Raw genomic sequence first — 25,583 nt, forward strand, 5'->3', positions numbered from 1 at the left:
TGGAATAAATTTAAATACAAAAAATTTAGGTAGCCTGCTGACACAATGAGGTTTAACGTCGGTGTTACAGTTTTGGTTGTTATCGCCATTGCGATATGCTTAGAGGCATGCCATCACAGGGGTCGTTGGTGGGGAAGGAGGAGACGAAGATGGTAAGTCAAGATACTTCTACTTAAGTCGTAAAAACATTTGGAATTGTTTTGCATTGTATCCGATATTTGTGTTTACTGTGTTTCGAAATACAACTTTTATTGGAGAAACTCTTTTTGTTTTAAGATTTTTCGTTAAAAGATATTTTGTTTCATTAAGCGTTTGAAACCAAACAAACATAGATGCCCTAAAAACATTTAAACTGAACAAATGTGGTGGCTTAAAAGTCACAAAATAATGGTAACCCGACGGAGAACTCCGCATTCAGACTGTAAATTTCTGATCGGTTCTTTTTGCTACTTCTGAAGCAATTGCTCTTGCGTTTTTAAATAGCTGGCTTGCTCAAAAATGTACTTACTGATTAGTTATGAAACATCACCTGAGATTGATAAACGCACTTTAGCTGTTGAATTGCTTAAACATTTGGCTACCTAAAGCAATGTAAAAGTGGTAACATTTATTTGCTGGGTAATCACCCCGATTATGTCATTTTCATTGACAACTGTTTGCACATTACAGGCACCACGATTCTTCAAGAGAAGTCGCTGCCGACACTGCGCGATTCAAAGAGTGGACACACAGACATGATGAACAGAAAGAAAACGACGTAAAAAATTTGGTAGAAAAGGTATAGCACAACGTTTATTAGGCAAAGGTAGCCGAAAACAAGCAATTAAAAAAATTACAAAAAACTAATAGTGCAAATGCAGTGGATTTCTTTAGCTAGTTGCAGTAATTATAAATTCCTTACCTAACCAAGCCACAAAAGTAGACAAAATAGTTTTATCTTGTAACTTATTAACGTTTATGTAGCCTAATCTTTTATGTAGACTATGAAAAACCGCACAGTCAAACAATTGTCATGCAAATGAAAAATTTGAAACCAAAATATTGTTTTGTTTATTAGTCTACATATCGAAGGAAAGGCGTATAGCCTATGTTTGTAGGCCTATTAGCCTACATACTCCAATACACATCATAGCACCTTGAAATACCCCATGACTAGCATTTACACTACAGTGTCATTATAATGTCTGAGATTAAAGTATCAAAGAAAGAAAGTTGGAGGAGATATAAATACGAAAGAGCTTTGTTTGTTGCAGGGTTCGGATAACATTAACGTCGCAAAGAACACCATTACTGAAGATTTTGATTTCATCCAAGATGCAATATCCCAAGCAAAAGCAGATGGTAATTGAATTATTAGAGCAATGCAATCGGTTGGCAATAATGCAAAATGATACAAAGCTTCGAAAAAGTTTAGACTTTTGTATTTGGGAATTAATTCACTAAGTCGCTAAGTGCCATTGTAAGTTGATGTGAACAATGAAAAAAAAAATGACTCTGCAGGAATGGAAGCAGCATGCAAGAAAAAAGGAACTAGGCTGGCTATACTAAGTTTTGCTACTTTTAAATTCATATTGTTATAGTAAAAATTAAATGTTCATTTTTTCCTCCGGTTTCAGAAATATTACAAAAAAACATCATGTACACTAAAGTTGGTAGTAGCCTACTTGTGCCCCTGCGTTGAGGCGTGCGAAGACAAGCGAAACCTATTAAAGGGGTTGTTGCATTTGAACAAAATTAATGCTTTGAATCTGATGTAAAACGCTTGATTGTGATGATTTTAATTGAATGCTTAAATAAAACACACAAAACAAATAAATGCAAATGCTACATTGAAACAATTGATTGAAAATTTAAGACTTTATTATGACAAGTGAATAAAAAAAATATCAGTAGGCTAATCTCTCAAGTACATCTAGCTCAACACAAAATGAAAATTATATGACTTTTAACTCTTTTTTTTATTTCTAAAGATATTGCCTGAAAAGACGTTGTTAACTGCGGACAGTTTGCAATGTTTCGATCTTCCAGATCTCTTCAGCGCAGTGAAATGAAAGTAGAGAATTGTCTTGAAATGTCGGATGAGATGATGTTTTGCGCTGTCCGCAGTTAACAATGTCTTTTTAGACATGGTGTTTAAAGAAATAAAAAAAACGTCAAAAGTCATGAAAATTTCACTTTGTGTGGAGCTACGTGTACTTAAGAGGTTAGGCCTAGTGTTATTTTTTCATTCACTTGTTGATTTATGCGCATCAATTTGTATCCACTGTGGATCATTTCCTTGTGTCATGGGGCAATCCTATAGATATTTACTAGTACACCCCCTTCATTTCCCTAAATTTTATTATGACTCCCTGCAAAGCGTGCTTTGCAAAGATTAATTAAATTTGACAAATAACAACAATTTGTTATGAAACAGAACTTTTAGAAAAAAAAATCGATGAAAGAAAATCCGAAGAATTTCTTGATGTTTAATTGGATCAAGCAGACAGCAAAGAATAAATGAAACTACTCGATACTATTGCTGAGTTACATTTCGGCAAACAATCACTGCCTGTTGCTTGCAAATTGTAATGTTGTCATTTTTGGATTTTTGTGTAAGCCTATCAACTCTTAGCCTATACTGCCTGTGTTATAACTATGAGACCACAGTAGTTGCCTTTGTTGCAAAAATATATTAATTATCGAAAAAGTGCATCTACAAGAAAACTTGTTTAAAACATTTGTGCCAATTCTTTTCCAAGGTTATCTTTCGATTGAGAAAAACACTTTTCGTATTTTGCTTCTACTGCCTACTAAGGTTTACAATTAAAATTTTGAAAAAACGCAATATTGTTTCGCCTGTTGAAAAGTAGTTTCGAGTTGAACTACTGTCCGAAGAAATAGCAGATTAACAGTCGAGTTGAGCTACTGTCCGAAGAAATAGCAGATTAACATAAATACATTTTGTGAACTAAATTTCATGCAAAAGCTATCTTTGTATTTCGTGATTTGGTAGTAGGCTACAAAGCAGTTTAAGTTATCAATCACCTTATTTACCCGAGGTTACAATGTTCATTTTCAGAATAAAATCTTGTGGTAAATATAAATCAAATTATATAAACGACGGATTAGTGACCCCATCTGAAACTACAGATGCTGATAGAGGTCGGTTGTCTAACGCTTGTCCTGGTAGTAGCACCAACTGTTGATTGTCGTGGGATGTTGATGGTGTCGCAGACGCTGGTTCAGTGAATCCATCTGGATTGGTCGTTGCGATTGAGTTGATGGGTTTGTTCGTTTGCAGTTGGTCGTAAGAAGGAGGTAAATCTTCAAAATTGGACAAACAGTTCTGAAAAAATGCAATTTGATTGCTTTTGGTGACTAAATAGCTTATAGTTTAAAATTCGTACCGTGCTGGGTTTTTTACATTACGCATGGTACCTCGTTAAAATACAAAGTTACAAAGTGGGAAGAACGCTGTTGATAACACGAGTCACGACACATAGGTCGTGAAAGATTTTAACTAGGCCTAGTACAGTTTACAAGGGAAGAGGGGCGTTCGGGGGTAGCTTTCTTTTGATCCGGGTCCAACGTAATATTAGGGTTCGTAACTTTAAAGCCATGAAAACGAAGAAACCACTGTAGTGTATAATGCCTGTTTTTTTAGAAGTGTATTGATTTGGGGATCGAGAATATCATTGGTACTGGGCCCAAATTATCCTCTCAACGACCTTGGTCTTAACCTTGTAGGTTTCCAGCGAAAAGCTAGTGGCTAATAAGGATGACCACAAGCGAACCGGATTCAGAGGTGAATTTTCAGTGTTTTTCCAAAAAAATGAAAGCCGAAGTTTGAATTTTTGCAGAAACAGAAGCGCGCCGGATTCGAAGTTTTTTTTGGGGATAGAGGTTGATACGCAAAAGTAAGTTGAAGACAGCTGTATACGCAATTGATATTTGTTACTTTTACAAACTCACAGGCTATAATATAGATCTTAATAATAAATTTTCAAATTTAGATTTGCAATTTTATTTTCTGAATCTTTTGAATTTATAAAACTGTGGTCCCAAATTTGAAATGTTGTTCAAAATTGAGGACATTTTACTCAAAAAATTTGGTAGTTTTGCTTTTTCTGCAGGCACTACGTAGATTAGATGTTATTGTGTTGAAACAATTTATTCAAATGGGTAGAATTGCCTCTAAGTCTACGCAAAGCTGTCTAGTTCTAGCATACATTGCTTCGTATTGTGCGATATGCTTATTATGTCGTGGTTGCTGTTCATTAACTTCAGGAAGGTAAACAAGTTTAATTATGATTCTTTTTTTTCTTAAACGCGTAAATTTTGTAGCCTACTTGAAAGCATAACAGGATTCGGGGTTGCATTTTGTGAAAATTTTGGTGTCGGATCGAAATCGAAGTCTATTGCTGGTAGGCTAAACAGGATTAAAGTTGGAGACAAAAATATATGATTTCGCTCATCCCTGCTAGCTAACTCTTTACAGTGGACAGTCTAATATATTCTTTTTTTACCTCAATGTCGGACATGCGAACTGCACCATCTGTTCCAGTAACTGAGACGTTGGGGTTTTGTGAAGAGCTCCTGTTTCGTTGTTTGTTCTTGTAAAAACTTATACAAAGGCTAATTCCACTCACTAGCAAGCAAAACCCAATAATAATTCCCAGCCAAAAATCTGCATGAAGTACAATTCAAAAATTAATAAAATGTTTCAGAAGAAAACAGTTTTCAAGACGGCCAGTAGCCTACCTAGCGCAAACAACTTTAAGCCTACAATCTTTTCACAAACAAAAGCTGAAAATCCCACATGATCAACAGATATGTTTTAAATGTGATATGGAAACATTTATCCACACATATCATCGGGTTAAAATACAAAGAATAGATTGACTGGAATTAATAACCATTCCCTAAATATCCACTTAATCTTGTGCAGATCTTTCCCAGATAAAGTGGTTTCCAGGGAAGGCTGAACACAGTTTGAGAGAAGTGATGCTATACTATTACTATTGTGAAAAGTAGATGAAGGAAACTCTTCTGGTGCAGTAAAAATCTAATAGTTCAATCATGATGTTTTTTTTCTTGTAGGCTATAAGCGGAAGTTTTAGAATAAAAAAGCTTGGCGCTGTTTACTTTTTAAGCCTAAATTAGAACTTGAAAACTTCATATTTTACCAAACCCAATATTGAAATAAGTTGAAGAAAAATCTTGCAAATATGCTATTTTGTGAATGCGCATAAAAATCGATCAAAGTATATAGAAACCTCATCATCACCTCCTTCAGTAGGCTACTTCGAATGTTAAAGGAAATAATGGGTAAACTGAAACATGTTTGTGTTCCTGACTGAGTTGTACCAAATATGAATACATAAACATATACGATAATTCATAGAACGTGATTAAAATGGCACGGAATAGCAAATGGTAGCCAATGGAAAGTTCTTTTCAGAATGCAAAACATGCCCAATAACTTGTGGTTGGAATGCCAGGTCAATGTTTGAAATATCAACGATGACGCAGGTCGCAAATGACGATTGAATGTAACTTACACCATAGCACCCATACTTGTGTGTAGTAACAGCATGTCAAACATTCCATGACGTCTTCTTGAGGATGACACCCTAGTTTGCTACAGCAATATGCAATAGTTCCATACGTATCTGTAAAACATCTTAGAATAAACTTTGAAGCATGGTTTTGTCTTAAGAAAATAAAAACGTTTAGCCTGAAATCGGGGATCATATCGAGTACTTCTTTAATTAAATGAATCATTAGAGTTATCGCTTTCGGGACAGGGATTTGAAGCATCTGATTCTGACAATACAATTAGTATTCTTCCCCATACAGTGAGCAATAATTTCACTTTGTGTTTATAGAATGATAGCAGTCTGGTGTAGCAGTTTCCACAAAAATGGTGTTGTTTTATTTTATGAAGTCTTAAACAGCTATGAAAACGTTTAGCAGCTTTATCAAAAAAAAATACGGAAAATACCATTAATTAAAACTCTAAATTTAGGCCAAAATAAAGTAAATTTCTTTACATATTTCTTACAACCATTTGTACGTGAATTTCTGTCATTAATTCATGTGTTGTTTTTATTTCGTCCACAAAATTAATTGAATAGAAACTGGACCATTGCTAGTTTTCATCGGTTATAGGTGAATTCTTCGTAAACAGTTGTTCGTAAACAATTGTTCGTAAAATCAATTGTTCGTAAAGCAATTCTTCGTAAAGCAATTCTTCGTATACATCAATTCTTCGTATAGGTGAATTGTTCGTAAATAGGTGATAGGTGAATTGTTCGTGAACAATTTTTCGCAACAGCAAGGTTTGTCTTGCAATTTCCGATGAAGGTGCATAATGCAAATTTTCCTGAATAACCAAGTTACGACGACACAAAGAAATAAGCACAATGAAAAAGCGCATTTTTTGTTATTTATTGGAATACAACAATTGTCTGTGTTTAGCAATTCTTTGCTTGCACTACCAATACTACTTTGAGTAACTTCGTACAAATTGTCCACGAGCCCAGTTTAGTATGAAGTATTGTATGCAATTCCACGCAAGTAATCACAAATTTCATCATCTTGAAAGTCTTGACGCCAAGTTCGGACGACTCTAGTTAGCCTTTCTGCACTGTCCTTGTACTTCTTCTTTGGAGGGGGTCCTGCCTGGCCACAGACATTTCTGTTCAATGCGAACCTCATTTAGGTTTTGCTCTCGCTTGATTGCAGATATGAACTTCCAAATATCTGGATGATTTGCAGATACCTGGAACATGAACCCTCTGTGCCATCCTTTAATGCTATTATTAGTTTTGGGAAGGCCACTGAGGACGCCATCATAGCAGTTCCACATTTGAATTGCCAACATTGGAGGACGGCGCCCTTGACGACGATCTGGGCGCCCAACCCAAGTGTCTTCAAAGTAGTCAATTACTGGCTGAGCAACACCTGGTAATACATTCCCATCAATGAGAATGTCAAAGGCCCGGCTGACTTCATCAATAGGCACAAAGGCCAGAGACGACAACATGCGCAGCCTCAGAGCAAACTCTGCACTTGTGTCGCACTGCTTCTTCAGGCCACTTGATTTCGTCTTTCTCCAAATGCACTGGCACAAATGGAAGAAACAGCCACGGTGAGTTGAAAGTGGGTACTCTCTGCTTACTGCATTAACCCATGGCCATCTCAAAGTCAGTCATGATTGTCTCTGGAACAGCAACAGCAGGTAACAACTCCTTGATCTTTTGCAGCAGATGAATGTATGTCCCTCTCCTTTTGTCCCCCAGCAGGGCATACACCAGAGGCGCTGAAGTGTTTTCCTTCAGTCCGTGTATTGTGTAAAGCTGTTCAAGCAGTGAAGGCACTGTCTTGAAGGTGCCGTCAGCATACCAGTGCTTTGAATGGGCAAGGAGCTGCAGATTTCTTTCAGTGGCAAAGAGGACCATACGGTTATCTCCAGGCCCAGAATCATTGCCAAGAATGTTACACCAGCAAACGTTTGCTTGTACTCTACTGGAAGCACAATGTCACGGAGAGAATGTGGGATTGCCGGGCCTGCATTTTCCTTCAATCGCACTTGGGTGACTGCCGTTTTCATGCTCTGCACACTTGGCAGTTTTGCTGCCGTGGCTTGACTGAGTCCAATAGTTTTTGCTGAAACGAGGTAACTTGGGGCATCACGACTGTCTTTTGCTGCACAACGAATATTTTCCATAACCTTTGCTGCTTCGACATGACCAGCATCTCCGGCATGATTGTGCTCACCTCTGGATTGTACAATGGCTGCCATAGCAGTTGTTACTCGTGCAGGACATTTCTTATGAAAATGCTCACATTTCCAATAAGTAGTTTCTTGCCCTTGTGCGTTAAGTGCACTATAATCTTTGTAATAAAGCTGGCCACTATACAAAAGTTTTGGCTTTCCTTTTTCGCTGCTCACAAACTGTAATGCCATTCTGAATCAGGGACTCTACACTCTGTCTGCTCGTCTACACTCTACACTCTACAGGTACAGCACGTCTTTAAGCACAATTAGCACATCTCTAGCATATAGGCTACCCTAATTGATTGTTCGTAAACAATTGTAACCGTTTTTTTTTTTAAAAGCTGTAGCTTAACTTTTATGAACATTTGTTTACGAACAATTAGTATGAGTACGGTCAATTGCATGCCCGAAGAATTGCTTTACGAAGAATTGCTTTACGAAGAATTGATTTTACGAACAATTGTTTTACGAAAAACTGTTTACGAAAAAAACGTCGGACACCTTTTCATCTATATCGTTTTATGCGCCACTATGTTTCTGCTTCACAACTGCAAGTTATAAATGACATTAACACTTTGTCAACGAATTTTGTTCTTAATGTTTATGAATGAATTTTTTCAAACTAATTTGGGATATTCTGATTTTTTTAAATTGCTACATTCTAAAAGCAAATCAAAATGAACACGTGTAAAATGTCTTTGTTTAAATATCACTTCGCATTCCAAACATTTTTTGATAAAGCAAGATTAAGTTAGGTCTCAATAAAAAAATCGCATCGAACAACCCTGCTATGAAACATTAACAAAAAATAATACCAACTTAAGTGCAGGCAGTGACGTACGCGCATACAAAAAATATTCACGTCGTCAGCGTAAACGCAAACGTTCGAAAAACCATACGCCGTATGCGTCAATAAAACTTGTAAAAAAAGTTGGCGGCGTCAGCGCCAGCGCATACACTAGCGTAAACTCATTTTGTTTGCTAGTTGCCAAACATTAACACGGTATAAACCACTCGAAACAAACAAGTTTTGTTTTGAATTTCCACGAAGAAACACAAGCATCTGAAAGTGTTCATCTGACACTTTGCTGTGTTTTGCTTCCAATATGTCTTTGCCCATTGAAAACATTCTTTCAACTGCAGTGCTGGAAGGTATTGGCGTGTTGTAGCGAAAAAAAGTACATTAAAAAGTATGCGTTGACGCTATGCGCTAAAAACGCGAAAACTTTACGGCGTAGCCTCAAGCGACAACTATCCAAAAAAATGTGGCCGTAAGCGTTAGCGTAAACAAAAAGTCTACGCCGCAAGTGTGCGGCGTAGAATTTGCGGCGTATACGTACATCTCTGAGTGCAGGTTGGCTTACTCAAGATCTATTGTTCTCATGGAAACATCACAACTAATATCACAAAACGACCAAACGTAAATTATTAATTTTTTTTAAATATTTGACAAGTCTAACATATTTTAAACGATGCGTTTATCTACAAATACCAAACATTTGCAATAACTTTATACTTTGTAACTTTTGTAACCAAAGCAAACGTCTCACCTGCATAGCAATGGTATGAGCCATATGGAGTGTTGCAGATCTGGTTAGCCTGGAACGACCAAACTAGATTACATCAACTATAGGCTACGTTGATTGTTAAAGGAATGTGAAAGGACAGAGATGCAAGGGAGGAATGAGAAAAACTTGAGGAGATAGTGTACAACAGTGGTTCTCAAACTTTTTTTTGTTGCGACGCCTCTGGAAAAGTTTTCTGGACTTGCGACGCACCAGCAAATAAAAGTTAATGAGGAAACTTATTATTAAAGTTTTGCTTGGTGATACAACAACAAAAAGCAATGCATATTATTTAATGTGACGTGTGGGCTTGGTTGTTTTTACAAAGTTCATTAAATCTTGGGAGAATTTTTGAAATTGCCACCCGCATTTTTCTTTCAGTGTTTATTGGTGATCGAAATTTGCTTTTTATCACCGCCAAGGCAGAAAATCCTGCTTCACATAAATATGACGTGACAAATGGGATAATAATTCGTAGTGCTTTCTTCACCAAAGCTGGATAATCGCCATTCATTGAAATCCAGAAATTTGCCGGATTTCCTGAATTAAACATCCTTTTCAGGGAATTGTCACAAGAAAGGTTAATGTAGGCTTCTTTTTCTTGTGCAGTAAAAGACAGTGGAGTAGGTTGGACGAAAGGATCACGAATCCATTCGTAGTTTGATAAATTTTTCGGAAAGTATTTTGCAAATTTCGACTCGAGCTTGGACAAATGTTGCCCAAATATGCTTCACAAATTTGAAGGCAGCGTCATACTTTTCTTTTCAAGCAAATTGGACAAGAAAGTGAAGTATCGAGAGCTTCCATACAGGTTTGTTATATCTTCCTTCCACAATAGCAGCTTTTTAACGAATGCTGCAATTTTATCTGAAATGTCATTTTTATTCGGCCCTTGCATAGAAATGTTCAGTTTGGCGAAGATATCACACAAGTAAAGTAAGCCAATTTCAATAAAAAATTGTTCTGAGCTAAACAATCTGCAAGTGGATTATTTTCTTGCTGCAAAAAAGCCTGAAGTTCATCCACCAATTCGTAAAAGCGTTCAAAGAATTTTCTAAGCGAAAGCCACCTGGATGAAAATTAAAAGAGCAAACTCCGATGCGCTGCATTCATTTCTCCACAAAGTTTTTTGAAAACTCTTGACTTCAGTGGGCGTGTTTTAATGAAGTTAACAACTTTGATGACAACTGAAACTGCTAATCAAAGGATTAACCTCATCTTTATAAGATAAACTGAATTCAGCTACGAAACGAAACTCTTCTGCGACGCCCTTGGAAAATTGCAACGACGCACCAGGGCGTCGCGACGCACAGTTTGAGAACTACTGGTGTACAACAACGGGCTGATTCGTGAACTATCGGAGAAACAATGGAGGCAAAGATTGTGATTTATGAAAACAGTTAGCATACCTACAGTCTTGTATGCTAACTGTGGGCTTTACGACCCAATATGTGGGCTTTACGACCTGAAACCATTGGTTTTTATACTGTTTATGTATTCCAAATTCCAATGTTCTATATGAATTGGCAATTCCAGAAACTTCCCAAGACAAGAAAACTGCACCATTTACCTCAACGTAGACCTAACTTAACTTTAGCAGTCGAAAACACTAAAGTTTGAGCTCTTAAAGTACGTTTTTAATTATACAGGTGTTTTGTCAGTCGAACTTTTCTTACCTGCAAAAGTGAAAAATATCCAAACAGAATCAGCAAGAAAACATATAATGAATAACAGCAGGTCATAGTTTTATCTAGCGTTCAACTATTTGTTTTAATAAATCGATGTTAAAGTTACTAATTACAATTTACTCCAAACCTGTTGAAAATATCAATAATAGTTTCGAGATTTTTGAAGGATGCAAATCATGAAATATCAGAAACCAGCGCTTGATTAAAGGGACATGGTCTACATATCACTTTTGACAGAAAAACATAAAACATTGCCACGTTGTTGAAAAAAGAAGGTGGAGGAAAATAGGCCTATGAAGCATTCTCAAATTAGAGATTGGCATGCAGTGGAGGGTCTACACCCAGTGGGAGGTTTTGAAGACCTCCTTCAGACAAATTTCAAAACCAAATTTTACTTTGCTTTACCAAACCTTCCATTTCCATTATTTTGCTTCCTAATCTCATAATTTCACATTCAGTTACTTCTTGATCAATTTTATTGGTATGCCTTAAGTTCTGTTTTACTTTGTTTAAAAACTGCATAGAGTACAATCGTTAAGCAGACGCTCTATGTAGAATAGACCTTTGCAGTAAGCAAATCATTGGAAATACTGTGGAATTTGTCTAATTCGTCAGTTCGCATTATTAGTCACATTTTTGTAGGTCCCAGGAGATTTTATTTTTTGTCTGTACATTTTAGTTTCTTTAATTCTTCATTGTGAAATTCGTAAATTTGCTCAATTCGCCACCTCTTTACATTCCTGAGAAACATTTTGTTTGGCTATTGCGTCATTCACAAATTCGATTTATGCGTTCAAGTATGTGCGATTGTGCATGCTTAGATTGTTTGTTTGACATTACTCTTTGCTTTGGTAACTTCGCTTTTGACAGTAAACCTGAATGAAACGCAGAAAACGCAACTCCAATTTGTACTGTCAACTGGGGAAGCTTTTTTAAAACTAAAATTGATTTCTTATTCTTTATGTTGTTCTATTTAAATTAACACTTCTAAAATCTATAGTGACATTACACATTTTCTTCTGTCTCACAGTAGGAATTTAGAACGCATTTCGTCCTTCTATGCATCCGAGTCGTTATAGTTTTGACCTGTTTGCATAATTCGTCACTTATTGGAATCTTGCAGTTCAAAACGGTATCTGTTTGTATTGCATCTTTGAATAAGACTTGTCATGCTTTTACTTGTTTATACAAAACAATCTCTCCTAACGAACGTCGCGCTTGAGAATCTCACGCAATTTGAAAACGACCTATTGACCGCACAGGCTTTACGTTACACTAGCTAAGAACATCTTGCTTTATCCATCCAGTTTTTTTTTCTGTACGGAAAATTTCTATACAATGTTCTGATTGCATGTAGGCTACGGATTGAATTGAGTCAAATTTTTATTAGTTTTCAAACGGAATATTGAACTTTGAATTGATCACGACTCTTTGAACACATAGAACTTATCCTTACTTCGGCATTAAGTCTTTTTAATCATACTCGCATCGATGATCTAACTCTTGGAGATTTATAATACTCGATTGCAGACTTTCAGAACAATGTCATCAAATGCGACTATGCCTGAGAACATCAGTTAATCGTTCAATAAATTTATGTTTGAAACTCAACCTCAAGACTAGCGGGAACATGTTTGCTTGCTCTTATCAAGCAATGTGAGTTTTGAAATTAATAGACTAGACTCTATGTATTTTGATCATGTGATAGATAGCCTATAGCCTAATTGACTGTTTGTAAATATAGGAAAATGTCCTACGTTAAAATCTATACTTGGTGTAATTTTAATGTCACTAAACGTTTGATCGATAGAAGTACATTAGATGCTCAGCAAGATGCTAGATGTCGGGCAACAGCACAGCTAGTTGAGCAATTTCTTGTCAGGAAGCCCTCATCTCATTGCTTGGAAACGTAATGTTCAAGATACTTCTTACACTGTTTACTTATTGTAAATAATCCACGCTCAGCCATTGATTTTTTTTATTGATTTTACACTTGACAACGTTAAAGTGACACAAGCTAAATGCTGTTCTCTGTTTCTAGCCAAGCAACGGTATCAGTCCTGGGTGACCGATTTTCAAATTGTGACGTCGTTCATTATATCAGATAAAACTGTATTTGTGTACATGGACAACAACATATGGAAACATAACATAGCATTTAGTTTGGCTAAAAACATTTTCATTACTTTATTAATACATTCTTGAAAACATTAATTTTGTGCATGGTATTTTTCTATCTCTTGTTATCTTTGTTATCCTAAAAAATAGTTTTAAAAGTACCTTGAGAATCAAATGAAGTTTACTGAAAGTAATATCTTTCTTCTGACAAGACATCATGATTTCATAAAACTTCAACTATCAAAAAAAATGTTTTACGGCAATTGAATAGTGAATTCAAACACCAACATTTTTATCTCGTTTTACAATATACATTATAGACGTTTATACGATAAGATTCGGTTTGCATTTTCCCAGTGACGCAGAAGTGATTAGAGTAGGCCAGTAGGGTATGTATACTGCTGAGTAAACTACAGTAGATAATGCTGTAAGTGTGTAAACTTTTACATACACTTTGACGTTGCACACTGTAAACTTGAGACCAACATGGTTGAAAATCAAATTTTAAGTGTAACAGTTGTAGGCAACAGCGTTGAAAGAGGAGCCCATGAGTACTTTTGACCCCGGGCCCAGGGCGATTTTATAGACTAGTAATCTTTTCAAGGGGCTCGAGAACAAATAGTTTTATTGGATTAGTGACTTTTTCTAAGAAATGTCTTGATTTGGGAGCCTGAAAATCTCATTGTTACCGGGTCCAGGCTATCATACTGATAAGCTACAAACGGATGTCACTTTGACCCTTTGAGAAATGTTGCATTTGGAAATCCTTAAGTGGCAGATTTTGCCAGGAAGTTTTCAAAGTAAATATCGTCGTATTCTTTGTGTATGAAAAATAAGACAAGTCTAGCTCGTGATTCTAATATGTAGTCCACGAAACTTTCAGCACCTATTCAAGTGTATAGAAGAATTACTAATATATTTTACAGTATATCAGAAACCAGCTCTCAGTAAAATGTATTGTATATGAGCAGTCGATTGCCAAAAAAATGTGATGAGAAAAATCTTTTTTGGCAGAGAAAATCTTATCTGTAAAACGCTAATTTCGAGCATAAGATTTGTGTAGCGGATAGGCCTACCAATACTAGCCTACAATGGTAAGTGATATCAATGAAATTAAAGTAACACAATACAGATTAATTGTAAATTTTGTAGCAACGGAACATATTGCGTGGGCCATAACGAAGTGCTTTGCCTTTTTTCAAGATGAGATTTAAGGTGACGTCATAGCTGTTGAATTTGTTGTGGGAGTCACTTGTGGTTGCTCTCCTGGACAAGAAGATGAATTATTATTAGTGCTGCCAAACATCGAGTACTCTGCAAATTGCGATGTGATTCCTTGTGCTTCCACTTGATCATATGAAGGAGGAGCATTTTCCAGTTTAGTTTGAAAAGAATCCTAAAAAAATAAAATTGAAATAAATTTAATTTAAAAAAAAATTATATCTACTTAACTCAAGTCTTTCAATCATGATCGTGGATGAGTTGCCGCATCCAGGTAGAAACTACCGTTGGGTTGTCAGTCCGATACTTTTGAAAGTTTTGCTTAGAAAGTAATTTTGTGACCAAACCTTAAACCAGTGGTTCTCAACCTCTTTGTCTTGGCGGACCCATTTTGGTGCTTTCGAAACAGTCGCCGACCCCTAAAAACTTGTATCTGGATTTTTTGGTACAGCCTATCTCGCCTTCTGATGGAAACAAATGTTTCAAATTGAGCTAATTTAATGTTTTTCTTGAATTTATAAAAAAAAATTAATGGAATGTTTGCGACCTTTACGAAGAAACTTTCCTTTTTTTATAATCATTATTTCGTTGTAATCGCTGTCATAGCAAAACTGTGAGTGCTGATAGACCAATGCTACTCAAACGCCGGTACGCGTACCGGCGCCGGTACGCGAGCACTTGGTTGCTGGTACGCGGTCAGTTAGGAGTAATTGTAAATTGAGTAGATTAATTTGTTTTATGTTGATCAGAACGTCTATATAATAATTTTTAGGCAACGATAATGTTCAATCTGCTTTCCCAGCTATAGACTGTTTGGTGGCCCGCTACTACGACGACTTCCAGTTTTCCACCTTCTACCTTCAAATTTAAAGAGACACTTACATTCAAAACATAAAGATTATAGTTCTAAGCCGAAAGAGTTTTTGAAAGGAAACGAAATGAATTAAAAAGTGCACAAAAACAGATGTACGGCGTGACTCATGTAAATACTAAAGCGTTACGTGCATCTTATAAAGTGGCGCTAAGAATTGCAAAAGCTCAAAAACCGTACAGTGTTAGTGAGACATTAGTACAAGGCTGCATTCAAGACGTTTGTTTACAAGTACTTGGTGAGGCAGCAGCTGCAAAGGCTGCAAAAGTTCCTCTTTCAAACGACACTATTGCTCGACGAACTGCTGATTTGGCTGATAATATGGAAATTCAACTAGTTGATCAAATTAAACTGGCCAAGTATTATTCTTTACAGCTAGATGAAAGCACAGACATTGGAAACATGGCAATTTTGATAGTGTATGTACGTTATGAATATGAAGGCAAATTAAAAGAAGAGTTTTTTTTCTCTACCGCTCTTCCACGTAGAACAACTGGTGCAGAAATATCAAAGACTATTATTGATTACATTGAAAACAAAGGATTAGATATGAAGAATTGCGTTGGAGTATGTTCCGATGGTGCTGCTGCAATGATAGGAGAAAAATCGGGAGTAATTACACGAATTAAGCAGTTGGCTCCAGAATGTGCTTCAACGCATTGCTTTATTCATAGGGAAAGTCTTGTAACCAACAAATTGTCAACGAAGTTAAATGATGTGCTTTGCGAGGTCGTAAAAATTGTTAATTATATCAAAGGAAGTGGAGTTAATTCAAGACTATTTGCCCTTTAATGCGACGATATGCAAGCAGATCACAGGCAACTATTATTTCATTCTAGTGTGCGTTGGCTGTCGAAGGGAAAAGTTTTATCACGCGTATATGAGCTCCGAAACGAACTGGCAGTATTTTTGCGTGACAGAAAGCCAGATTGGGCGAAGCTATTTCTAGATGAACAATGGCTTGCTTTGCTAGCTTACATAACTGACATTTTCGTTATTATGAATGGCCTTAACACTTCAATGCAAGGAAAAAAATGCTTCACTTTTTGCAACAGCAGATAAAATTGACGGCATGCAACGAAAGCTGAAAGCATGGAAGATTCGAGTCTCGCACAATTGTTACGACATGTTTCCTAAAGTTAGCTACTGTTATTGACGATGCTGGAGACAATTTGGACGTAAATGTGTTCAAGATACTGCCACAGAACATTTGTCAAATTTGGTGGAACGTATTCAACATTATTTTCCGGAACAAAAAGATCCACGAAGAGGAAATGAATGGATTCGAAACCCATTTGCACCAACTGTAAACGTTGAAGAGTTAAATATAAGTGTCGATTTAAAAGATAAGTTATTGGATCTATCTGTTGACGAAAGTTTGCGAAAATTTTTTGAATCAAACTCCCTTGCAAGCTTCTGGGTCAAAATGAAAGCAGAATATCCGAGACGTGTACCATGGCTATTAAAACACTGCTTCCATTTCCTTCTACATATCTATGTGAAGCCAGCTTTTCTACCATGAGCTGTTTAAAGGGAAAACACAGAAACGCGTTGGATATCCATGCTCCTCTTCGAGTAGCATTGTCTTCCATTGAACCGCAATTGGATAAGCTGGTTGCAAATAAGCAAGCGCACACTTCGCATCAAAATTCGAAAGACCATTAATAAAAGTGTTTTTTTACTTGTTTTTTTTGTGTATTTGTTACAAAACTAATAATGATATTGCTCTTGTCTTTTTTCGCAAATTGACCGGGACGCCAAGTGATAAGAAGGTGCTCTGCCGGTACACGGCATAAAAAAGTTTGAGTAGCACTGTGATAGACTGCTGATTAACGTTTGTATTTCTAAGTTAAGCATTGATCTACAATTTGCTGTTTAAAAAGAAGTAGAACATAGTATAGCCTGATCAACGATGTAATCAGGGGCGCCGGAAGCGGGGGGCAGGGGGGCGGCCGCCCCCCCTGCCCTCAATTTTTCTGCAGATGGAGGGGCAGGGGGGGCAATGGTGCCCTTTCAAATTTATGTAAGCTACTGCACATTTTGCAATATAGCAATTTCTGCTATTCGCTTTTAGCCTAATTATAATCTTTCATTTTTGCCTCAAAATAATATATAGGCAGCTAGGCCTACGGCACAAATTTTTGCAACACAGTACAGGCCTTAAAACTCGTTTTTTTTTCCGCAACTATCGTGGCCTACCGGGAGCTGCTTCTCGGCGGTCAAATCTGCGTGCTTGGAGGCCAAAATACAAAATAACGATAGCACAAGTAAATAGAATTAAACTTGAAACAATGCAAAAATGATCACTTAGCGTTGTTGAAGTCTGGGCCTGGGCGACGTCCTACAATAGAATCGTTGCACCACGCAATAACTGCTTTATCGAGATTGTAATCCAGTACTGCGGGACCATCTAACGACACTCGCACGAGTGTCTCCAATGTGGCTGATTTTAAAGAAGTACGCCACTCCCCTAGAATTCTGTTTAGCAACGAAAAATAACGTTCGACATGTGTTGACGATGACGGCAAGGTAATAAAATAAGTATTTCAATGATGTGAAGGACATTACTAAAAGAAGCATAAATTTTGCAAAATATGATCAAAAAATGTTTTCCCCTCGGATGTCAACTAACCTAGTTCTCCTTTTTAATGTCCGACATCGAATGGACATAAAAACGACAATATTGCCAGCTGATGTGATTAGCAGTTAGGATTAAGACTTTGTTAAAATAAACGTCGGGAATTACAAACAAGACTTACAGCGCTGGTGATCGCAGATGGATATATTCCATCAATAACAAATATTCCCGCACAATGCAACAGTGGCGATTATGACGCGCTGACCTAATTTTGAGTCACTCTTTGATACTACATATTTTCGACAGTTAATCCACGATCATTCTGTTGCGAAATTAAATAATTGACTAGAAGAGACCGGCGGCCAAACTTGGCCGATTGAGGAGGTAGCACCGGCGGTCATTCAAGCACTACTTAGCGGCCATGGCCGCCGGCTGCTTTAAGGCTTGACAGTAGGTTACATCATTACAACATAGCATGATGCCCTTCTTTGTATACCGGACACTTGTAGGCTATCATTACTCAATACATAGTGAGCTGATAGATTAGGATTGTCGCTATATCTTATCTTAAAACTTGAAAAAAAATTGGCCTTTTAGTAAACAAAAGTGCCCTTTTTTCGTAATCTTGCCCCCCCCCCAGTCAAAAATCGTTCCGGCGCCCCTGGATGTAACTCTTCTGTATGAAATTTATTTTAGTTAGGAAACCGAATCTTAGTAGCCTACATTAGTACAATGTTCTTTCAAATTTTAAACGATGCGCCGTGGTGTTGCGACGCACAATTTGAGAATCACTGTAATACACAAATTAATAAACCACAACCAATTTTTATATGACGTAATGTATCAATCATGCCACAAACTAGGAAACTTCAACGTACCGCTTAAAACGCTTTGAGACCCCCGGTTGAAAACCGCGGCCTTAAACTTTGCAGTTAGCAATGACTGTAAAATCAAAAATGAAAACGTATTCGTGTTCATGATCAAAACATAGTTCTTGTCAAACCCTTTGATCTTAAACAGCAGCTGCACACCGAACATACAAAAACGTCGCACTGAAATGGCGCATGTTTGTTTCCTTTTACCATTCATACCAGAAATTGTATTCCTGCTGGTGTGAATGCTAAAAGGAAACAAACACGCGCCATTTTTCGTGCGACGTTTTTGTATGCTGAAGACAGTTTGTATGTTCCATGTGAATCTCGCATAAGTTATAAATAAGTCGCGTAAACTAAAAAGGCTTAAAGAAAGTGTAATATCACCACTACTCACTTTAAAGGATGGACCGCAAATTGCACTTAAAGATGGATCAAAGATAAATGAAAAGTTGTGTTACAGTACAATTAAAAAAATTTCTAACAAGAAAATCCTATTTCGTGGATTGGATTTGTTTTACCTGCTGTTGCAAGTCACTAGCAGCAAGATTATCCATGCCGAGTTCAGGGTTTCTTGGGGCCTGCCGAACAGCTCTTGATGTTCTTCTTGAATTATTATGCATCCGATGACAGGCCCCAACAAGTGCAGAAACTATTATTAGGAAAACCACAATGGCAACCCAGAAATCTGTTTGTTCAAAAGTAATAAATCAGATTATCAGTCACATCAGTAACATACGCTAGTACCTTTGATATTTCACTACTAATGCAGGCCTGGTCACCCTAGTTGATAATGGAAACTTTTTCTTGCTGTTGAACTTAATGTAGTTGCCTGTTCCACCCAATAAGTGCTAATAAATGGAGAGTTGATGTGTCTTTGAAATGCTTTCGTCATGCGAACGCCAACTGAGTTTAACAATCGTTGCTGGATTCTGACTTTTTTGGTGATGTTACTAGAGGCCTACCTGCGTTTGAATTAGATTGCTGTCATTATATTTTCTTACCAACAGTGGATATTGAAAAAGTTTAATTTTAGTAACGAAGTTAAATTAGCAATTACATTACTGTTTCATATTTGGTTTGTTGAACCATAGGCATACGAAGCAGAGCAACGTTATCAAGTTTAACATATTAAAGTTTATTATATTTACAGAAACACAAAAAGTACCGTACGCAACAAATTAAATATCAAACGTTTTCGACATCACAAGATGTCCTCTTCAGAAATAACAGATATATACAATTTTACTACATCTGAACTATAAACAGGAAAAAACAAAAACTGCACAACACTTCTGACTAGCTCAAACTCAACGATATAGGCTCTGCGAGAATCAAAGGTATATTTATACATTTAGTTTGCTCTACTTTGAAAACTTACACCATAGCGCCCAGACCTGAGTGTAGTGACAGCAATTATAGCAAATTCTTCCGACACAATTGCAACAAAATCCGACACTGCTGTACGTATCTGAAATTCAATTGGTAAAACGTTTATCGAAGATCTCAAGCACTCCGCTTCAGAGAATGACACCTTGTCATGCAATCTGGAGAAAATTAATCTGCAGTATTGGTGGTAATTTGTATTGAAAAAACTAAAACCAAGTTTAGAAGGTGGAAACTTTGAAAAATAAAGGCCGTTAAGTGGTCTATGTAATTTGCCATTATTTTATTCCAGAAAAGACCGGCAGAAGACCCAGATCTTTAATCAGGCCGTTACATCAGAGAGCGAGGGCCTATCAATTTACATTGGACTACCAAGAATATGAAGTATAAGCATAACACACACTCCTCAATTTCATTAACATGAGTTTTACTAAGCAGTAAAAAATATCAAAAAGGGCTTCACCCCCTAGCTCCAAGTTGTTTACGACCCTTAGAAAGTGTAGACTCATACAATTTTATATTCTAATCGGGAAGTCAAGGTTTTTAAGAGATAATTAGCAGTTTTATCTACCTATCATATAAATACTGCTGAAAAAATTACCATCTTCCAAAGAGGTTTAAAAAGCAAAATAGCTGCACGAATAGACCTGCTCGTGTTATGATGTTGGTATAAGTAGTTATTCAACTAACCTTTGCAATCAGTGCGGTTGCCGTTCGTTTCCAAACATATATCATAAGCCTATAGAAAATAAAGTCACGATTGTAAAAAACGTAATGAAACAAAACGTTGAGTTATCTAAACTGTGTCCATGATTAGATATTCATTTATTACTTCACAATGTTGGACTCATGTTGTCAACTTCCTCGTTGTAAGTCCCGGTAACTGAAAATATCAAGATGACAACAAACAGAAACGCATCAGGAGATATCTGAGGTGGCAACAGGATAAACTCTCGGCCCCCGAGAACGAAGAAAGAAGCCAGTTCAGTTCAGTTTATTGTTTTGCTGGCGATAAACAAACAAAAAGTACATACAAATTGAGCGTCTATCAGTACAACAGGATGGCAACGAAAGACCTATAAGGTCATCTATGTCAGTGCCACCCTAGCCTGTTGCAGGTAACACAGTAATAAAAAAAATCAAAAAAAAAAATCATCACACTAAAAAAAAAAAAACGGACATATGAACACCAATACGGAAAAAAGAAAAGAAATATCAACAATCAACATTAAAGCAAATATGAATTAATTACCATATTGACCAAGAAAAAAACACTTGTACTTAGCTATGTAGACATTATATGTATTTTCTTTCAGCTCATTAGAAATGTCACTCCATAACTTCACACCAGTAAAACATAACATTTTTTCCCACTATTTGATTTAACAGGCGGTAAAAACAACGTACATTTTTTGTGATGGCGAGTGTTGTAACTATGGATATTATCTAAATTGGTGAAGTAAGCATCATACAATTTTGGCAACATATCATGTACAATTTTAAACATAAATTTTCCATATTCAAGTTTAATTAAGTCTTCAATCTTTAAAACGTTAAAAGCACGATAGAGCTCAGTTGTATGGGTTGTTTTTGGTAAAAATAAGCATGAACGAATAAATTTATTTTGAAGTACTTGAATTGAAGAAATAAGTGTTTGGTTAGACCTCCCCCAGTTCAAAACGGAATATTGAACCTTAGATTGAAAAAGAGCAAAGTACACAATTTTTAATACAGGTAATGGAGCACAGTATCGAAGCCTGTATGCAATACAGCACCCAGAAGCCCTAGCCCCAGGCCAGAAGCCCCAACATCCTACAACTTAACGTTGAAGCTCTTACGCAGCTAATATCGACATCGTACAAAGAATAGCTTAACAACAAAAGGCCCCCATCATTATCCTCCAGAAGACCCACTGCTACAGCGCAGATAGACTAGTGATCCCAAATTACTCACTATAGCTAGATCAATCCTAAGCAGGACACAAGGCCTAGCTACATTAGTCTATGAGAAGTTGAATTAGAGTCTGGTCGAACAAATCCCGCCAGACTCGGAGATGGAATAGCTAAGCGTGGACGTCATCGGCTACAAAATCGTAACATCTACAAGCCACTTCTTTTGCCATTCACTCCAATGTTCTTTCCAGTGTACCTCTACTCCTGCCTCTAAGCCTTCTATCCTGGTGATTTTAATTGCCCGCACGTCGACTGAGGCTACTGCATCACCAGCCTTGCTTGTGCATGTCTTGCTAACTGGGCAACAACAACTAATGCCCTATTGTACAACTCAAAGACGTAGCCAGCTTTACATCTGAGCAATGGGACAATGGAATAAATCCATTTATGGTCTTTACGAGCGCTGGTCACGATAATCAGCTTCTGCACAGACGTGTGCTACAGGCGACGTTCCCTTGGCCCCAACACCGACCTTCTCTCATTACTTCGATACCGCTCAAGACACCAATTCCAAGTAAACCAGTCAGCTGGGGGTTTCGTAAAGCCGACTGGAATCGCTTTAGCCTCCTTATTAACAAGTCCACAAACGAGTTACCTCCGCCTAACTCTCACAATATGGACGAGGCTTACCAGGACTTTTGCAACAATTATCTAATATGTACCAAACAAGCCATCCCTCGCTGTCGTAGAAACAGCTATACTTCATGTTGGGATGCAGAATGCAAGCGCTTCTACCAATCTTTTCTTAGCTTTACAGATGGTCAAACAACATCCTCAACTGCCAGGGCTCTTCTGGAAAGACTCGATACAATAAGAAAAGATCGCTAGGCAGAGACCGTCCTATCTATCGATCTCTCGCAATCAAGTCTTACAGCGTGGAGCACACTCAATAATCTCACGGGAGTCTAGAGTCTAGAGTAGACAATCACCACGACAATGTCTTATTCCTGCTAATACGATCGCATCGCAGATAATAAAACGGGACATATGAGCCATGTGATCGTGCCTCTGACAGGTTTGTGATCAAAGAAGCGTCAAAACTCCGGAAGATCAACACAACTGACGGAGAGTATTTCTAGCTCACTCTCACGGAGCGAATTCAACGCTGCCCTCAAGCACCTAAAGCCTGGGAAGGTTCCCGGTCCAGATAGAGTATGTCCAGAACTTATCACACACGGTGGTTATGCTTTAAAGTTCTGGATATGCGATTTCCTGTCGTCCTCAAGATTTCCAAAGTATTGAGAAGATCTCTAGTTGTCGCGATCCCCAAGCCGAATAAACCGTTAGATCAGTGGTTCTCAACCAGGGGTCCGCGGACCCCAAGAGGTCCGTGAAGCAATTTCAAGGGGTCCTTAAAAGTTGCCGAGTTTTCAGCATGATCAATAAATTGCGAAATTTAAAAATTGTTTGTAATTTGTTTATGTATTAGCCTACAGTGATTCTGAAACTGCATTTCGCAACTCACTGGTGCGTTGTTTGAAATTGCAAAGGACATAGCACAAAGGTTTGGTTTCTTAACTAAAAAATATCATATCAATGACTTAAACCTTTTACTAAGGCTATGTTGGCTATGTTCAACTTATTTCTTATGATTTACTTGGAAATACACACGTTAGTCAGCTGATTACAAATGAAAAAAGGGAGAAGTTCTTTGTAACGGTCGAAAAATTTCCACCGTATTTACTTATGATAAAACTTATAGAAAAACATCAAATGAGCATATAGATTACTGATGTTTGATTCTTAGTGCCAACATATAGCTCAGAACATAATTTCGTCAATGTCATCAATCGTCCAGTGCGTTGCGAATTTAGCAAATTCCTCTTAGTGTGCTGTTGCTTCGAAACTTATGTAACATATGATTTTATAAGGAGACGCGATATACCAACATTTCAACTATAAATTTTTAAGGGTCCGCGACCGCTTTGAAGGCACCAAAAGGGGTCCACAAGACAAAAAGGTTGAGAACCACTGTATTAGACGATCCAAAGAGCTATCGCTCCATCTCTTTGCTCTGCATCTCTTTTAAGGTCCTTAGAAACCGATCTACACTCGTGTCGAACCAATAATTGACCCGTTGCTTCCTAAAGAACCAGCTGGATTCCGACACGGGAGGTCAACCGTAGATCAAGTCACACTACTAACTCAGGACATGAAGGAGAGATTTTTGGCAAAAAAGAAAACGGGGGCTGTGTTTGTTGACCTAACAGCCGTTTGACACCGTTTGGCACCGTGGTCTACTTGCAGCCTACAAACTACTCCGCCTACTTCCTGACAATTTTGCACTTTTGAAAATATATACGCACAGAAAAAATTTGAGCAAATTTTGTTCGCCCCCCAAAATGTTTTACTCGCCTACGGCTATGCTGCACAATTTTAGTTTATTACTGCACAAAATGGTTATCACTGCACCTTAGAATTAACTATGGTGTACGACATGGGTTATCACAACGAAACTGACTGAAACATTATTTAGTGCAAAACATGTATCTACAGGTCGTTATTCCATAACGACTGTAGGCCACATATTACAAAATAGTGCTAATACAATAAAGTACTCACAAATCCTCCCGTCATCAAACACTCCAGAACGAAAGTCATAAGTGGCAAAATTTTCAAACATCCAGCTATGTCCTGATGCAAACCGGCCATTGTTCTTTCTTTTCTCTTTTTTAAAACGATTTAGTGGTGTTAGTAAAGTTAGAGCTGTGATGCAAAAAAAATTCAATTAATATCGCACTTTCGAAATTAAATTACTTTAAAATCAAAGAAAAATGAAAACCTTCTCTGAAGTAAGTTACAAAAGTAAGTTAAAAAAGTGAGAAAAGCGAGTTTCTGTTTCAAAACTTTTCTCCTAGTGGCAGCCTAACAGCAATTGTAGCCTTTTCATTTTAGTTTTTTTCTTGTGTTTCTTGGCAATTGGACCTCAGATGAAACTTCATCTCGAAATGTTTTTAACATTATCATCATTCCACCAATGGCTACCTAAAGATACGGCCTGATTTGTCACATTTTGCAGAAATTCTCAGATTTTGCTAACTTTTGGCGAATGTTCAAATAAATTGTTCTAAAAATTATATTTTTACGCTTTCTTTACTGTTTTCCCCAGATAACACAGTAAGTTTTAACATCCTCACATGTTAAAAACAAAGAAAATTTGATTTCGAAGTTTTAAGTCAGACTGTTAATTTTTGAATAACAGTCTGATTCAGCGTGTTTCAACTTACTTTTCTCATTTGCTAAGGCTTCCCCAAGGCAACAAAAAGCTGTTACATCATTAGGAGACAGCAAAAAGTAAAACAATCTCAAAAAATGTCAGTCAAAAACTAGCAGTAGCTGTAATCAAAATCTGCAAAATGTGACAAATCTGGCCGCATCTCCAAGTGGCCATGTTCCACCTTATTTGAAACTTCACCTGAGCGAGAAGTTTTTTTTGTAGAACTAAATGGCCATGTTATAATTCAACTTCTTATAAACGTCTGAAAACTGCTGAAAAATGAAAACTCAGCAACTGTAGCTTTCAGTGGCTTGTAACTTACATAGACTGAGAATCTGAGATGATTGTTT

At 37.1% G+C, this 25,583-nt stretch overlaps 3 protein-coding genes across 3 annotated transcripts; 1 reads left to right on the top strand and 2 right to left on the bottom strand.

Annotated features, from left to right (window-relative positions):
- LOC145769355 (uncharacterized) lies at positions 1-2,702 on the top strand. The gene is made up of 4 exons (XM_082580966.1): positions 1-152; positions 670-778; positions 1,254-1,341; positions 2,417-2,702. The coding sequence occupies exons 1-4, from the start codon at positions 46-48 to the stop codon at positions 2,470-2,472; spliced, it is 360 nt and encodes a 119-aa protein (XP_082437092.1). The 5' UTR covers positions 1-45; the 3' UTR covers positions 2,473-2,702.
- A 148-nt stretch (positions 2,703-2,850) lies between these two features.
- On the bottom strand, positions 2,851-9,340 carry LOC145769354 (uncharacterized). Its single transcript, XM_082580965.1, has 4 exons — positions 9,316-9,340; positions 5,544-5,654; positions 4,509-4,669; positions 2,851-3,328 (listed from the first exon to the last, which is right to left on the bottom strand). Exons 2-4 carry the CDS (start codon positions 5,590-5,592, stop codon positions 3,092-3,094), a joined length of 447 nt encoding a protein of 148 aa, XP_082437091.1. The 5' UTR covers positions 5,593-5,654; positions 9,316-9,340; the 3' UTR covers positions 2,851-3,091.
- Positions 9,341-12,979: 3,639 nt separating this feature from the next.
- On the bottom strand, positions 12,980-24,706 carry LOC145768252 (uncharacterized). The gene is made up of 5 exons (XM_082579734.1): positions 24,579-24,706; positions 20,755-20,803; positions 20,060-20,149; positions 19,200-19,366; positions 12,980-14,532 (listed from the first exon to the last, which is right to left on the bottom strand). Exons 1-5 carry the CDS (start codon positions 24,666-24,668, stop codon positions 14,347-14,349), a joined length of 582 nt encoding a protein of 193 aa, XP_082435860.1. The 5' UTR covers positions 24,669-24,706; the 3' UTR covers positions 12,980-14,346.
- Between the last annotated feature and the right edge of the window lie 877 nt (positions 24,707-25,583).

The sequence above is a fragment of the Aplidium turbinatum genome, chromosome 4 (assembly GCF_918807975.1).
Source record: "Aplidium turbinatum chromosome 4, kaAplTurb1.1, whole genome shotgun sequence".
NCBI classification, from domain to species: domain Eukaryota; kingdom Metazoa; phylum Chordata; class Ascidiacea; order Aplousobranchia; family Polyclinidae; genus Aplidium; species Aplidium turbinatum.